The 18,240-nt window shown below is 42.0% G+C and overlaps 1 protein-coding gene across 2 annotated transcripts in view; it reads right to left on the bottom strand.

Moving 5' to 3' along the window:
* Positions 1–282: 282 nt before the first annotated feature.
* The window catches only part of NFXL1 (nuclear transcription factor, X-box binding like 1), a 212,374-nt gene continuing 194,416 nt past the window's right edge, over positions 283–18,240 (bottom strand). For both annotated transcript variants that reach the window (XM_082259587.1, XM_082259588.1), the window contains exons 21-23: positions 9,323–9,409; positions 5,011–5,064; positions 283–878 (exon numbers count right to left, since the gene is read on the bottom strand). In XM_082259587.1, coding sequence (XP_082115713.1) covers positions 702–878; positions 5,011–5,064; positions 9,323–9,409 — 318 coding nt within the window. In that variant the 3' untranslated portion in view covers positions 283–701. The remainder of the gene's footprint in view (positions 879–5,010; positions 5,065–9,322; positions 9,410–18,240) is intronic.

The following is an 18,240-nucleotide window of genomic DNA, read 5'->3' as shown; positions in this document are numbered from 1 at the left end:
CAGGTTTGCTTTAAGCAAGGAATACTTGCATACATGGGGATGCATATGTGTCTATGCAGACATTTTTGCCACTGGTGTGAACTTTCTGGAACTCAAGCTGGGTTTAAAATATATACTTATACATTTGTGTGTGCTTTTTAGCAACAAAACTATGTGTTTTAATTAATTTCTATCGGAGGATGCTTAAAATTTGGGTAACGGTGGCTCAGATTTAATGATCTATATATACACATCACCTTATATCCATGTTATATTAGGACAATGTTATTTATTTCACTCAGCTATAAATTATCTTTCTTCCATTGAACTATCTTCTTTAAGCATGCAAAAGCTGTCCAATATACAACTCACATTCACTTTATGATTGTTCGGGTGACTGAAAAAACATTAAAGGACAGTGCACCATGGACACATGCACCTGTTTCAAGAAAGAACATTGCTTTTATGGATTATTTAGCCTCAAGCAAGGCACATTTTCTTCTGAGCCAAAAAGCCCATGAAACTATTAAGTAGTAAGAATATGTGTACACTATATGAATCAATATTGAAATATGTAAAAAAGACAAAATCTCAATGTATCTTGCATTTTGCACAATACTTGTTCAATACAGTATTCCGTGTAGTGAGTGAAGAATTTGGAAGTTGACATTCTTACTTTGTGAACAAAACGGACTTTCGTTGTTCCATGTAAATGTAAAATGTCATATATTAACTTGTGTCAGATACAGTGTAAATACAGCAAGAACAATGCCACAGACAGGCATTAGGATATAATTCTTATATTTCTGCCAGGTGGATGGCTGAATCTCTACTTCATCCTTCTTCCTGTTCTTTTTCCGTTTTCCTTTCAGACGGTTTTCAAATGCTTCTAATTCAGCCTATGAAAGGGAACATTCACAAAGGTAAATTGCAATGCAAATTGTACAGTTGACATATTGTTTGGATTGAAGGGAGAAGGATTAGAACCCCCCCCCCTTTTTTTTTTTTTTTTTTTACTGCTGTATACCTGCTTGGGGACATTTCCCTTCCATCCATCCAGAGAGCACGTAGAAGTGAAAGGAATCCCCTCAAAAGGACATATACAGAAAAACACCTACTGCCTTCCTCTAACTAAAATGTAAAGGTTGCAGAATCACAGATGATTGCAATGGCATTGTTACTCTAGAAATGACAAGTTTGGGAAAGACTGTGCTATTGCAAATGACATTGCCAGATCACCTCTGTACTCAGTGGCCAAAGTAATGCACACAATAGCTCTTAGGCAGATGCAAACCATATTACTCATGAACGGGATTCAGATCCATATACAGATCAGATACGGCACCAACTGCCAAGTTCATGAGTATGAATCTTGTTGGCCATCCTCATCCTGGGTGCATAACTTAACTAGGAAATAAGCTTAGCCTCCATGTTCAAAACTGAGCTTTCCCTGGTCTGAACCTGCTCGAAGTACTGATGTATACAACACCGGTGATCTCACACGACGTGCGTGCAGGCATCTAAGATGCTCATACAATAATCTTGACAGTATGTGTGATGTAAAGATGCCGCACTTCTGACAGCCCAGCTTTAGCCTCTGCTCCTCCTCAGCCATGCCCCTGATACATTTCGCCTCACCCCAAGGCTTGATGAAATGTGTTGGGGGTGTGGCTTGGGATGGGCTGAGGCCATTTTGCACCTTTACCACATACTAGGAGGTCGTAAGTCCGGCATCTATATATCACAAGTACTGTCAAAATTCTAGTCATTTCAGTTCTATTAAAAAAAAAATAACAAAATCACCTGCTGTAAAATCTGAGGTAGCATTTAAAGTCTGCAACCAAACTCATTTTTCACTGTTCTGAATTACTGTCTATTTCATGCTAAATGTTAGTTGCATATTACAGAGACCGGATTAATAGTCAAGCTGTGACAAAGGGCACACAGAGAACCTAAATGTCCTCTACTAAAAATACTGTGAAATACAGAACTGGCAAACTGTCCTAAGATGAACACAAGAATGATCATTGATGGCCTCTTTCTTGGAATGCTTGCTGCCAGGCCACCATGACGATCCCCAGTGTTAAAAAAAGTATTAAAAAAGGCAGAGCACAAATCAAGAGTTGTGACTTCATATGCTGCTTACTTGTTTCAGGTCAGTGACTGGGACACAATTACAATGTAACAAGAATGCAAAGTTTGAATATGTAAGATTAAAAAGTAGTTAGCATTCAGAGAAAAGGACCTTGTAGTAGCTCCACTAGCTTCCTTGGTGAAGGGGCCGGTCCAGGGGGTGGCAGAGTGGGCTTTCCATGGGAGCTTTTTACAGGAATATGGGGCAGCAGCATCAACACATGAGAGCAATGTAGCAAAAAACCAACACCCCACTGAGGCTGAGCTGTTCAGTTCAATAAACATTAAAACAACTCAATAGAAAACAGTTTTAAACGTGTTGACTTTATCACATTCCTTGTGAATTACTTATTGTGCTGTACTCCATGCTGGGAGATAATAGGCGTGTGACAGCACTTCCCCAGGCCACAAATGAAATCCAGCTATACCAGAAATCTTTCAAAACTCTTAGCAGGCTTGTTGAGAACAAAGTGTAGCCTAGGAAGATGGGCTTATTCTACACAGCATGTTGGCTTGTTACCCCCAACTCTGAAAACCTGAAAACACAACAAAGCCTCCATTCGCCTAAAATATGGTTTGTGTTACATTCATTTTTACACTGTTTATGAAAAATGTTGTCTTAAAGCAGAACTAAAAACTTGCACCTTTAAATATTATCTTTGCAAACTATTTGGGAAAAAACATGCATGCATACAACCCTGAGTGATATCTATTACTGCTGGGTTGAGCTTTACTGGCAGCAGAGGTCCCCAACACCCATGCCCCAGACAAGTCCTGGGCCACACAGCAGGAGGTGAGCAGTGGGCAAAGTGAGGATTCATCTGTATTTATAGCCGCACCCCATCACTCACATTACTGCCTGAGCTCTGCCCTCTGTCAAATCAGTAGCTGCTTTAGATTCTCATAGGAGCGCAAACCCTACTGTAAACTGCACATGCAAGGGATCTAGGTCACAATCGAATGCCTGATGATCTCAGACGGAGCGGAGGCCATGATGCTAGCGCTGGGGAGTAGCTGCAAATACAGATTATTATTAGCAGAGAAATTTGACTGCACAGAGACTACAGTAAATTAAAATCAATATATATCTGAAGCTCCGGTTGGATAGCTATCCACCACAGGTTTTAGATAGGGTTGCACATCAAGGAGGAGGAACAGTGTGGTGGCTGAGCCACCTTAATACACACACAGCTGCTGGCAAATAAAATTAAAGCAGTTCTTTAAATAACTTCCCTCTGATGTAGGCACCTCCTTCATCAGCTCGGAGGAGAAATAAAAGAAGAGGTTTCTGCAAGACAGTGGGGTTGATTTACTAAAATCGGAGAGTGCAAAATCTGGTGTAGCTCTGCATAGAAGCCACCAATAAGCTTCCAGTTTTTTTTTGGTCAAAATTTAAAGTTACAAGCTGATTGGATATTATGCACAGCTGCACCAGATGTTGCGCTCTCCAGTTTTAGTTAGGCCTCTTTCACACTTGTACGACTTGAAAGTCACGTGACTGACGCGACTTGAAGAAATATCTGTGTAATCTTGAGGTCTATGGACCTTAAGTTGCATCAAAGTCCGACCAAAGTAGTGCAGGGACTACTTTGAAGACGCTGTGACTTGAAGTCGCACAGATACGAATGGTACTCCTTGGAAATCATGGAGTACGACTTGTCATGTGACTTTGCAGTCCAAAGTGTGAAAGATTTTAAAAAAGCCACAGGGGAGTAAGGCTTGCAGGTATGTATGCACAATTTGTCTGTAGCTATTGTGTGAAAAAATGAAAATGTTTAGTTGTGCTTTAAAGTGCATGCTTAGAAAACATTTTTTTGTTTTGTTTTAGATAAAGTAGGGAAGGGTTAGAATCCCCAACAACTTTGTATTGCTTTCTGTGTCTTTGTCTGTGCTTGACCCCCTCTATTTGTCCTAAGGACCAATGTCACCAGCATTGAAAGTGAGGCAAAAATCCAAGCTTTGGAGTTGTCACTGGAAGGAGTAGAGGTTAATCTTCCAATTTGGACACTTGTTCCAGTGACATTGAAGAGGTTTCTCCTTCCTTTGGAGAGATCTCCTCTCATTTCCTGATGTGTCGACAGGAAGAACAGGAAAAGATCTTTAGGTGGCTTGCAGGAGGACAGCCTAGAGAGAACCTCTTCAGTATTCTATTCTTTCATGGTCAGGCAAGTGACACAGGAAGCTGCAAGTCTGCCATACATAGCACATAGTGGTGTCACTAGGTATTACAATATTTTGGCAGACAAAAAAAAGTACACAGACATATTTCAATTGTGTACAAAAGATATTTGGCGGAGGTTTCACTTCACGTGGTTACCTATAATAACCACATTTATGCTTTTGTTGTGTGTTTTCTATACAGGATTGAACACAAACCTAGTTGCTATAGGCAGTACCTATAGTTTTGTTTCTTCTCACATTTTCTATCTGTAATATACTTGTGTTCTTTTTTTGTATTTGTTACATTTTGCCGGCTGCCACAGAAAATCAGTAAACAAAAAGGGACCCCTATGTGTATGTACTGTATAACAATGGCTGCTGGAAAAACACTCAAATGATTGCAATGACCCAGTTATAGAAAATTGTTTGGGTACATAAGACAAGTTTATGTGAACTTTGGCATTGATACACCCAAAGAATGATTACCGCACCACTGCAATTGTTGCAGAAATGGTTGAACAGTCAGGATATCTATAGGCACCCATGAAATCATCAGGTAGAGTCTTATGTGAGTAGCCTTGCTGCGAACTGACCAGCCTATTGGGATAAAACAAATCTTACCCAATAAGAGCATATTAAAATGCAGAAAGAAACCTGGCAATGGCACCTGCCAAAGTTCATATCTGCATACAATACAAATATTAAACACAAATATTAATGTATGGTCAATAGTAGTACCTGCTGCTTGCGTATCTCTTCCTCATTTGCTGCCTTCTCTTCCTTTTCTTTCATCTGCAAAAAATGTATATAAATATTTAAAAATAAAGAACATATTATCAGTGGCATACTAAGGGGGGTGGACACTCTCTGGGGGTGCTGGCCTGTAAATTGGTAATGGCTTGCCAACCCCAGAATCAGTTTGCTTGTAAGAGCCAGGATTTTTCCTGTGTATGTGAAGACAACGCTGAGCACAGCGCAGCACATATGTACCAAAACCAACAGAAAGTGAAGGGACAGACATGAGGAGGTCATCTGTATTGAGGGGTCTTGTACTGTAGGGGGAAGCTTCTGCTACTGGGGGGGGGGGGGGGTTAGGGGTGCCTATACTGTGAGGTCTTTACTAGGGGAGGGGAGGTGTTGTCTGTACTGAGGGGACTGTACTGGGGGATTATCTGTGATGAGGTCTCTGCTATTGAGGGGTTTGTATTGGGGGTATCTGTACTGAGAGGTCTGTACTGGGGAGGAGGGGGTGTTGTCTGTTTTAAAGGGTCTGTACTGGAGGGGGGGGGGGTGTCTGTAGGAGCTGGGCTGGGAGGGGAATATTTAGGAGTGGGCACAGGTCTGTACTGAGGTGCTAGGAGGGGAATCTTTAGGGATGTAGGGATGTTAGGGAAAATCTGTACTGTGGGGGTGATTTGTACTGGAAGAGGGGTCATTTTATTGTACTCTGTAAAGTGGCTTGTACATTACGTACTCCTGACCCCTGCATTATAGACACAGATTCATCAAAACAGAAGAAGACAGAATTTGGAGCAGCTGTGCAAGGCAACCAATCAGATTCTAGCATTCATGTTTGACGCTTAACGGAACAAGCTGGAGATAGAGGCTGATTGTTTTCCATGCACAGCTACTACAAATTCTGTCTGCTCCAAATTTTAAAAATTCCCCTCACTGTGTTTTACATATCATACTTCTGGCTACTGTACTCCAAGTACATTACTTCCGAAGTTCTTCTGTAAGGTAGACTGTGTGTAGAAAAATGTATGTATGGAACAGTTTTACTTTATTAAAATGAATGTGCTGGGCAATATACTTATCTGTTACACTCTTGCTTGTGGCTCTGCCTTTAAAGTATATTTTGTGGGTAAAAGGACTCTAGAATATGTATCCTGAGTATAGTGGGGTTTTATTTATCTATGCCCCTTTAAGCCCATTCCACTGTTATTGCAATTTGACAACACTTATGGCCAACAACATGCCGCTTTATTCCTTCACATTTGTTTGTGGGTGTAAAAAAAATTGGACCCAGGTGCCAGATGTGCTACGTATGCCACTGCATTTTATGTATAGAATTTTATTTATTTTGCAAGGGGCTAGAAGTCTTGCAGTCTTCCAACAATCTAAGTACATTGCTTTCCAATCCCAGGAGGGTATTGGACATTCTATTCTCTTATTTTTATTTCTACCAGTGAGAATACTCAAATTCAAGCTGTATGCATCCTCAGGTCCTCAAGTGAGGAAAGCACACCAATCTGCATGGTACTTTATCACATTGTTCCTATGATTAATCAATCTTCATTCTCACTTGGTAGAAAAGGAAAGCATGTGTGGTGACAATTTTCTCTGTTTTAATGTAATCTGTGACTAGGTCTAGCTGCTCAAGGTCCAGGAAAGATGAATGGAAACCAATCTGCGTCAATATGCCTAGCGAATGATAATAATCGCAGACACATTTACCCATCCTTAAATGACTCTTAAGGACCCAGGATTAACCTCAGATTTCCTTGCAATTCTGTCAATAAAAGGGTAAGACAGGTACAGTGAGAGCTTTATTGCCATTTCTTTACTGAAAGAGGAGCAATAGACTATTAGTTCCAATCTCAGAGTAAAGAGGACAAGTATTAGCTAAACTAACTAAATCATAGCTGCTCTGCTGAGACCCATAGTGGTATATGGTGCTCACAGTGTGTGCATGGTAAATCTCTTCTTTTCTTCTTAAAGTGTTACTAAACTCACAACAGTAAAATCAGTCTGTATATGCAGTAAATCATGCTGGTTGTACTCACTGTGGAACCTCAGGGGTTAATCCTCAGAATTGTGTAAGAAGGCTGTTTGATCCGGTGTAACGTTAAAAAACCCTACCTCGTGAAAATTCCATACCCTTGTCACTTCCTGTCATATACGTAATGGAACAGCTGAGCAGCTTAGCAGTGCGCATGCTCACAGCTCCGGATACGTCATTGAACAGCTGAGGAGCTTAGCATTGCGCATGCTCGGAGGGGTAGGGAATTTTCACGGTAGTGTGTTGTAACGTTACACTGCCTCAGCATGAATCATCTCCGCTCCTACCCCTGTCACTTCCCTGATCTCGGCTACTAAATGTAAAAGCGTCGGGTGTATGAAAATATAAATCACGGAGATCTCTGATCCGTAATTTATATTTTCATACACCCGCCGCTTTTACAGCAGAGATGTTTTAATGTAACCGCGGCAACAGCTGATGCGGTGTAACATTACAACACACTACCGTGAAAATTCCCTACCCTCCGAGCATGCGCAATGCTAAGCTCCTCAGCTGTTCAATGATGTAGGTGCACCGGAAGTGACGAGGGTAGGGAATTTTCACCGGTATGGTTTTTCCACGGAACACCGGTCTTGTCTGATACTCCCCTTTTTTCACTATCTTCAATCCATCTCCTGATAGTACAGAGCTATGGGGCACTCTGCACATGCTCAATTTGGTGTCTATTGCTAGAATGTTTTTTTTTTTTCTTAGGAGGGTGCAGGTTATCAGCACAGGGCCAATCAGCACTGTCTAGACAGGTGGTCAAGGGTCATGCAGCCTCATAGGACAGTCAAAGGATAATAAAAACTCCTCCTACAAGCTTTAACCAGACACTCATAGAAGTCAGAACACTGCTATAAACTGATTATGAGAAAAGGTATTTAGCAGTTTATATTTACTAAAATGATTGCATTTCCATGTTCTGTGCACTGTGGGAGACCAGATTTAGTGAATGCAGGCTCCTGGGTTTAGTAACACTTTAATAATAGGGACTGATCAGTGTCTATTTACAGAAAGATCGGACTAAAAATCCATGTGTTATAATTACTGCTTCTAAAGGTTACAAGTCCCCCTGCATGTCCCAAATTCCTTCCAGTCAACATAAAGGGATACTTTCCATTGTGACATAGATGGGACAGTTTTAAAGCACAACTTTACCTTTATTTTGTTTTTGATAAAGTCAAGGTGCTAAAAAAAAGTATTTCCTTGTTTACTAGCACTCCAGCACCATACCAATCTCCCCTTCCCTGGTAGCGCACTGCTGATCGGGAACACTGGCCTCAGAGCAGATGCCATTTTTCAGCAGTCAGACATGTGCCCTGCCAAGTCACCACTACTATGCTCCAAATCACCAGAGACATGTATCCTGCTCAGGGAGTGATGAAAACTAATCATTTTTTTTCCCAACACTCAAGAACATTCACAGAGTTGTCCTGTAGCCACTCCTTTGTTATCTTGGCTGTGTGCTTAGGGTGGTTGTCCTGTTGGAAGATTAACCTTCGCCCCAGTCTTAAGTCCAGAGAACCCTGGAGCAGGTTTTCATCAATCTCTGTACATTGCTGCATTAATCTTTCCCTCGATCCTGACTAGTTTCCTAGTTCCTGCCGCTGAAAAACATCCCCACAGCATGATGCTGCCACCACTGTAGGGATGATATTGGCCAGGTGATAAGCAGTGCATGGTTTCCTCCAGAAATGGCACTTGTCATTCATGCCAAAGAGTTCAATCCTTGTTTTATCAGACAAGAGAATTTCATTTCTCATGGTCTAAAGCCCTTCAGGTGCCTTTTGGCAAACTCCAGGTGGGCTGTCATGTGCCTTTTACTGAGGAGTGGCTTCCGTCTGGCCACACTACCATGCAAGCCTGATTGGTGGAGTGCTGTTTCTCCTCTACATAGTAGCCGCTGCTAACAGCTCAGCATTGGACGCGATGGGAGCGGCTTCAGAATAGGAAAGTAGAGCGAGCTTTTCTTTACAGAGTTAGATAGATTAGGCTTAGACTGTGGCTGAGAGTGGGTTTAGCCTTAGATAGGTTTTGACTAAACAGTTCCTAAATTGGCTTTGGGGCACAAGGAAGGAGAAAGAGGTGCACATGGGACCCAAATACAATAGTTTGATGTGCCTGGCCTACAACAAGCATAACATTATCTAAGTTATAACTGGTGGTGGGTGCAAAGATGGTCAATCCTATCTACAAGAGCTCCTCATGTATGTTCCTGATCTATCTCAAACTAAAGGTATCAGGTAAAAATGCAAAGGGATTTACCTCCACGGCTTTTTTCTTCAGTTCTAAACAAAGTGAATCACACTCCAGTGAAACATGACCCTCACGCGCAGTGTTACACGGGAACTCCTACAAATGGAAAAGGAGAACAATGTTTTGATCAGCAGTTCAGGAAGGTCATTATATCAAGCATCTCTATGGAGGCACACAGATGAAATATCCAACATCTTCACATGTAAAATACTGTTCATCATAAATTAAATATGAAAAATTGCAAAATATAAAAAGAAAGTTTCCAATTAATGTATGCAAGCGTAGACTACATGGGGCTCTTGCCAGCTCTATGATGTATTAAGTAAATTTATACCTTTATCATGGTGTCGTTAAAAAAGCCTAGGGACACATTAACATATTGCAGATCTTCCTTATGTAGATATTTGGGAGAGCTGACATTCAGTTAGTGCTCTGGCCAAACAAATTATTGCCAGATTGAGAAAAGGATAGCTCTGTTGCAGCAATAATCCTTGGATCTAATGCCACATGAAAGAGGTTGTACAGCATAAGCACAGGCTGTGGACAGGACATGATGAAAAACTAGGTAAATAAGACTGGGGTCACCAGGAGGGTAACAAAATCATAGGGAAATGTGTCCTTGTTCTGTGGTGAAGAGGCAGGTCTTCTCCAGCCATTGTAACTGTAATGGGAAAAAGGTCTGACAGGGCTTCCAATAAATTGAGTGAAATCCTCTACATGGAGATCCAGAGCTGCTGGAAAAAGACATTTTTTAAACAAGCTTCAATAAAGGAATATAACGGTTTCACTGGATAATCATTATTTTATCACTGCAAAATATATTTCAAGTAATCAACCAGTTGTTCTCTGCCAGCCCGGCACAAGATTTTTACTGGCTCCTTTGTAGACAGTATGGTGAGCTGCATCCATCAGAAGAGGTGAGTATGGTTGGGGGCATAGGTGGCACAGCTGTGTGCATTGAGGGGGCAAGGGACAGTGGCTGGTGTTTTTTTTTTTTTTTTGTTCAAACTGGTGAACTTAACCAACTTACAAATATGCTAAAGAATGGGGGTGCGCATGCCCGCGCACTGAAAACCAATAGTAGCAAAGTACCTTAGCCTATGGTTTTATTAAATAATGGGAGTCAAACATGTCTTGTGTACCTATAGGATGGGGTACATAGGTATTGGAGATATAATAAATCCCCAGTAATAAGAGGAATGGAGATAAATATTCAAAGGAAAGGCAATTTGGCTGGCCAATTACTGTGGTATGGTGTCATGCATCCAAGTCACTCATTGGTCTCAGTCAAAAAATATATACAAATTCAATGCTGAGCAGTTCATGATTGGTAAAAGATCTGCCTTGCTACAGCACACTATCAATATCTTCCAAAAAGTAATTTATATACCACTGAGGATGTTCGTACAAAGCAAGAAATAGCTATTTGCCTGACCAATTACTGTGGTATGGGGTCATGCATCCAGACCACTTGTTGATCTCAGTCAAAAATAGGTCAACCCAAACTCCTATAGCCTGGCTCGCAGTCTGCGCTCTAATTCATCCCGAAGGTGTTATATAGGGTTAAAGTCAGGACTCTGTGCAGGCCAGTCAAGCTCCTCCACCCCAAACTCGCTCATTCATGTCTTTATGGACCTCGCTTTGTGCACTGGTGTGCAGTCATGTTGGAAAAGGAAGGGCCAACTCCGAACTGTTTCCACAAAGTTGGGAGCATGAAATTGTCCAAAATGTCTTAGTAGGCTGAGGCATTAAGAGTTCCCTCCACTGGAATGAAGGGGCCAAGCCCAGCTCTTGGAAAACAACCCCAAACCATAATGCCCCTTCCACCAAACGATTTGGACCAGTGCACAAAGCAAGGTCCATAAAGACATGGATGAGCGAGTTTGGGGTGGAGGAACTTGACTGGCCTGCACAGTCCTGACCTCAAACCGATAGAACACCTTCGGGATGAATTAGAACGCAGACTGCGAGACAGGCCCTCTCCCCAATATCAGTGCCTGACCTCACAAATGCGCTTCTGGAAGAATGGTCAAACATTCTCATAGACACACTCTTAAACCTTATGGACAGCCTTCACAGAAGAGTTGAGGCGGATGAAGCTGCAGAGTGTGGGCCAACTCGATATTGAACCCTACAGGCAAAGAATGGGATGCCATTAAAGTTCACGTGTGTGTGTAAAAGCAAGCATTGTGATACTTTTGGTAATATAGTGTATATGCACATACATCCCCAATGTCTCCAATCAGATATCTGCTAGCACAAAAGCCTTCTTAGTACCCCTCCTGTTTCGATCATAAGGGTGAGCTTTGTCAGGAGAAATAAAAAGTCAGTAATATTTCTCCTGACCAAGCTCACCCTTATGAGTGAAACATGTTAAGTTCTTTTGCACCTGGCTTTATTTACGCTTATTATTTCTTTATTTGAATTGTTGCATGGCATTATTATTAGGGTATGGTATACTCTCATGAACTTAGACCGATAAGATATTTGTATGAACATCCTCAGTGGTATATGCAGTATCTCACAAAAGTGAGTATACCCCTCACATTTTTGTAAATCTTGTGAATCTATGTGAAGTAGTGAGTGTACAGCTTGTATTACAGTTTAAATTTGTTGTCCCCTCAAAATAACTCAATACACAGCCAATATGGCTAAACTGCTGGCAACAAAATTGAGTACACCCCCTAGGTGAACATGTCCAAATTGGGCCCAATTAGCCATTTTCCCTCCCCGGTGTCATGTGACTCGCTAGTGCTACAAGGTCTCAGGTGTGAATGGGGAGCACGTGTGTTAAGTTTGGTGTTATCGCCCTCAATCTCTCATACTGGTCACTGGAAGTTCAACATGGTACCTCATGCCAAAGAACTCCCTGAGGATCTGAAAAAAATAATTGTTGCTCTACATAAAGATGGCCTAGGTTATAAGAAGATTGCCAAGACCCTGAAACTGAGATGCAGCATGTGACCAAGACCATACATCGGTTTAACAGGTCAGGTTCCACTCAGAACAGGCCTAGCCATGGTTGACCAAAGAAGCTGAGTGCATGTGCTCAGCATCATATCAAGAGGTTGTCTTTGGGAAAAAGACATATGAGTGCTGCCAGCATTGCTAAAGAGGTTGAAGGGGTCAGCCTGTCGGTGCTCAGACCATACGCCGCACACTGCATTAATTTTGTTGCCTGCGGTTTTGACAATGGCTGTGTGTTTAGTTATTTTGAGGGGACAGCAAATTTACAGTTATACAAGTTGCACATATCCTTTGAATATTTATCTCCATTCCTCTTATTAGAGGGGATTTATTATATCTCTAATACCTATGTACCCCATCCCATAGGTACACATTATTTATTAAAACCATAGTGTAAGATACTTTGCTCTCCTTTAGTTTTTGGTGCCTGTGCATGTGCACCACTGTTCTTCAGTGTAATGCTTGTCAGTTAAAGAGGGCTATTGATACATAGAAGGCAATTGTTAAATACTGATCTTGCAATTATGGCACTGACTATAAAATAGATAATATACTGCTCAAAAAAATTAAAAGGAACACTTTTTCATCAGAGTATAGCAAAAAGTCATTTAAACTCCTGGGATATTAATCTGGTCAATGAGGTAGCAGAGGGGGGTTGTTAATCAGTTTCAGCTGCTTTGGTGTTAATGAAATTAACAACAGGTGCACTGGATGGGCAACAATGAGACAACCTCTAAAAGAGGAATGGTTTTACAGGTGGAGGCTACTGACTTTTTTTACTCTACTTATCTTTTGTGACTGTTTTTCACTAGTTTTGCATTTGGGTAGGGTCAGTGTCACTACTGGTAGCATGAGGCGATACCTGGACCCTATAAGAGGTTGCACAGGTTGTCCAACTCGTCCAGGATGGCACATCAATACATGCCATTGCCAGAAGGTTTGCTGTGTCTCCCAGCACAGTCTCAAGGGCATTGAGGAGATTCCAGGAGACAGGCAGTTACTCTAAGAGCAAAAAGAACAAAAAAGGGCGCACCGACCTAGCGCATTATCCTCAATAAAAGGCTTTATTTAAATGACATAAAAAATGGCTATTCACAGACGTAGATAAAGATAAAGCATATCAAGCTGGATTACTCAAAAGTCCGTGTTTAGTCCATATAATCGTCCATGATGAGATGACTGACGCGTTTCGAGGCCTAGCCTCTTCCTCAGAGTCACTGTGTCATGACTGTCTCTTTGGTTTAAATAATGATGTAGTGAGGTAGCGACCCAGTCACTGCCCCCAGGTAGGAGTGCCTCCTCCCCCGGGGGGTGTGGCTAGAGCACCACCCACCTTCTCTTGTGACATTATTAGTAGTATACAGTGGCAAACATCAATCATAAAAATACAATGCAAGTGCTAAAATAGTAATATTATATGCGTGAAATAAAAACATATGCATAAAAACAGTGCAACAAAGTCTAAATAAAAAACACCATGAGCTAATGTTAAAAACAAATAAAAATGCTTTCTCGGCGCACTTAAAATCATTGTGGACACTCCCTGGACTGACAGTAGAGAGCAGCCTATAAAAGTGTTATTATTAGGTAGTTACCCCACAATTTTTATATATTACCTTTGCCATCTATTGTACCAGGTCTAGGCTGGAGACTCATCTAATCGTAATGGTGGTGTTCTGTCCTCTCCATATTTTCCCCTTGATGGTCTGCCCTCTCCATATTTTCCCTTGATGGTTCCATCCTATTAGGGGGGCTCCAAACTGGAAGGAGGGATCGAAGAGGGGTAGGAGGCTAATAATGCACTCTGTGCCCCTAACCTGCTTCATTAGACAGGTGGGGCACAGGCAGTACTGGATCGTGGAGCCGATCGGTCACATTACACCGATCACCGGCTCCGTGGAACGCACGCCGCTGCCCTACTTCCGGGTTATTGCGTCATGCGTTCCACCCATCATCACTTCCGCCGGCGTCACTTCCGCCGACGTCACTTCCTGTACCGGGGGAGGCAGTGTACAGCGGGGCGGTCCGTCTCCAGGGCAACTCTCTCCATCACAGCATTGGCCTGACAGACGTCAACACCGCCCACAATATACAGCATCCCATCTTACTGTATTATACATAGGCGCTTCTATTTATTCCAGTGTTCAGGTCACGATAATGCTACTGTCTCTGATTTGGAAGCCTCTACCCTTCTAGATGTGCAATCATGGACCATTTTGGGCCACTGTATGTTTGATGGAATCAAGGAACCAGTATTTATATTTAACCATCTGCATATTCTGCTTGTTTTTATTGTTAATGGTGGTGCAGCCCTGTTGCGTACGCGTGTGAGCGCACATGCACAACCACATACATAGCCCACAAGGAGCCTGCAGGCTAATGCACATACGCACACACGCATGTACGCAACATCACAATTGTACAATATCCACATGGATTTAGTGGGACCCTCGTCTAATTTAACCTGTAAGTCCGAACAAAGAAATATACATATATATATATATATCTCACACGTATATCAATATGCTACACTATGTATCTAAATAGATACTTTATGTGGTCACAATATAGAAAAAACAATTAAAATCAATGTAAATAGTGGTTAATAACCCAAAGCATATATGGGTGTACAGATGTACCTTCTTTTTTTGGGAATTGACCCAAAGGTGGATTATTTAGAGAAGACATGTCCTCCAAGCTTGGTGAACAGATGTCATCGTTCACTGACAGTCACAGGTTCATGACAACCCCATGACTGTACGGCTCATTGAAGTGCTCAGTCCCGTGAAGTGTGTGGTCAAGGGGCTTGGATACCAAGCGCAGGAGAAGGGTGGTTACACCTTATTGTTTTTTGGAGTTACTCTAAGAGAGCTGGACAGGGCCGTTGAAGTTCCTTAACCCATCAGCAGGACCAGTTTCTGCTCCTTTGTGCAAGGAGGAACAGGATGAGCACTGCTAGAGCCCTACAAAATGACCTCCAGTAGGCCACTGGTGTGAATGTCTCTGACCAAACAATCAGAAACAGACTTCATTAGGGTGGCTTGAGGGCCCGACGTCCTCTAGTGGGCCTTGTGCTCACTGCCCAGCACTGTGGAGCTTGATTGGCATTTGCCATTGAAGACCAGAATTGGCAGGTCCGCCACTGGCACCCTGTGCTTTTCACATATGATAGCAGGTTCACCCTGAGCACATGTGACAGTCATGCAAGGGTCTGGAGAAGCCGTGGAGAAAGTTATGCTGCCAGTAACATTGTTCAGCATGACCGGCTTGGTGGTGGGTCAGTGATAGTCCAGGGAAAACATGGAGGGACACACAGACCTCTACAGGCTAAACAATGGCACCTTGCCTACCATTAGGTATCGAGATAAAATCCTTGGAACTGTTGTCAGAACCTACGCTGGTGCAGTGGGTCCTGGGTTCCCCCTGGTGCATGACAATGCCCGCCCTTATGTGGCGAGAGTACGCAGCCAGTTCCTGGAGGATGGAGGAATGGATACAACTGAATGGGCCCCGCGCTTTCCTGACCAAAATCCAATAATACACCTCTGGGACATTACGTTTCAGTCCATCTGGCGCCGCCAGGTTGCACCTGTCTGTAGAATCTTTAGGAGATCAGTGATGCCCTGGTCCAGATCTGGGAGGAAATACCCCAGGACACCATCCATCTTCTTATTAGGAGTATGCCCCGACATCGTAAGGCATACAAACAAGCACGTAGGGGCCATACAAACTACTGAGTACCATTTTGAGTTGCTGCAATGAAATTTCAGCAAAATGAACTAGCCTGCTGCATAGTTTTTTCGCTTTCATTTTTGGGGTGTCTTTGTATTCATCCCTCTGTATTTAATTTTCACTTCAATCAAACGATGTGGCATCCTTTCATTCCTAACACATTACCCAGTCCATATCGGTATAGAAATCCAGCATGATATTTTTTCCCCATTAAGATCTGATGTATTTTCTTTAATTTTTTAAAAATTAAAGCAGTGTATATCATATACAGATTTCCCTTCTTGTGGTCATCTGTAAAAGGTGCCCATACTCCCAATCTGTTTATACAATCTTCATTTAGATTTGCCAAACTACGCAATTTGAGGACCTACCTAGACAATCACTTTTCTTTGTATCAATTCTTTTTATATCCAATCAAGCCGATCTTTGCACTACATAGCTGATGGCATATATAAAGAAGATATTACAATAAAGTTCTAACATGTATGGTCAAGCTTTAGTGCAACTGACATCTTTAGGTCACATTCAAATGGATACTGGAATCTGGTTGCTGCGGGTAACCGGCCGTGTAAAAGAGGCCTTAGTGAAAAATTGTTTCAAACAAATCAAGCAGGATAGGTATGTTGGTATTAAAGTGGTTGTAAAGGCTCAACTTTTTTTATCTTCATGCATTCTATTCATGAAGGTAGAAAATCTTCTGTGTGCAGCAGCTCCCCCCGCCCCCTTAAATTTACCCTGATTACCTGAGCCCCGTCTTGATTCAGCAATTTGCACAAGAACCTTGGCTCTCCCGGGTCTATCCCTCCTCATTGGCTGAGACAGCAGCGGTAGCCATTGGCTCCTGCTACTTTTCAATCAGCCAGTGTGCCGATGAGGAGAGAGCGGGGGTGGGGCCCAGCCACGCCCTGTGTGAATGAACATGAGTCTGCATGGGTGCCCCCCCGTAGCAAGCTGCTTGCTATGGGAGCACTAGGCAGGAGAGTGGGGTCTGGAACACCAGTGGGGGACCCAAGAAGAGGAGGATCAGGGCTGCTCTGTGCAAAAGGTCAAAAATAAAAACCAAACCTTTAGTGTCACTTTAAATTATGCTAATTTTATAGACATGCAATTAAAAGCGGAGTGGCTAGCTGCTGTCAGGACAGCAGCTATCGACTCCTTCTCCCTTCCTCCTAATAGAAAAAAAAAATTAAATCTGAAGTTGAGTGGAGTGTGCATGTTGATGTGTTCACTGGCAGAATGTGATCATTCAGGACGACTGCATGTCTAACCAAGCTCAGCATGTGTATATAGAAAACCATTTATCATTAAAAGCTTAAAATAGAAATAGAGATATTTAAACATTAGCTCATCTAATATCCATATGATAGTCACACACATATGCCTACATGCTCTAGGGCCAATCTGGTCAGATGCCAGTTAACCTATCAGTTTGTCTAGAAGAAAGGAATGCACACTTGGGAAGAATATACTACTGTAAGTTATTATAAGCTATTACTTGCTAAAACTCAATTCACTCTAAACAAGAAGTACCCTTGGCGGGAACACTAACTAGGAAATTCCACCCTTCAAATTAGGGAAAAAAATTGGTAGCTGTAATACCTAATAAAAGACAGATGTAAATAAAGCTCCTGTAGATGTGTTACATGTCACTGAGAGACAGACAAAAAAAAAAAAAAAAAATGTAAATTTTGATAACACTGTCTCATACCGGACCTGCATTTTCCCATAATGTCTAGTACACTTCCTCATCATTAGATTCTTTGTTTTGTATATTATGGCAAGGCACCAAACCACGTAAACACTTAAGAGAATACCAAAGACTACTTGCTCAGGACATAGCAGATCTTGATCTGGGAAACAGCTTAAAAGTTCACATTGTTCTACGTACCATAATGCTGTGTGCAAAAGGAGCAAAAAAAAAAAAAAAAAAAGAAATGAACCTATGGGAGATTAACTGCAAAGTGTGAATCACAAATAGAGAGCCAAACAAGGGCAAACTATGAATGCAGTCAAAACTAAAAAATGATTAAAAGAGTAACTCCACTTTTTCTAAGAGAAAAACATTCCCCTCTGGGTGATCTCTGTACATTGCAAGGAGTTTAACAAACTTTGTTGCAGGTTCCTATCTTTTGTTATTCTGAAGATATAGCTGTTTGTTTGTCTGTATCCATGTGCACAGTGAATCTGTATGGGAGTGGTTTAGTAATCATCAGTCACTCTCTAATGGG

This window comes from Pelophylax lessonae (assembly GCF_965119305.1).
Source record: "Pelophylax lessonae genome assembly, chromosome: 1".
Lineage (NCBI taxonomy): Eukaryota > Metazoa > Chordata > Amphibia > Anura > Ranidae > Pelophylax > Pelophylax lessonae.
This window is presented reverse-complemented; position numbering and strand designations above follow the sequence as displayed.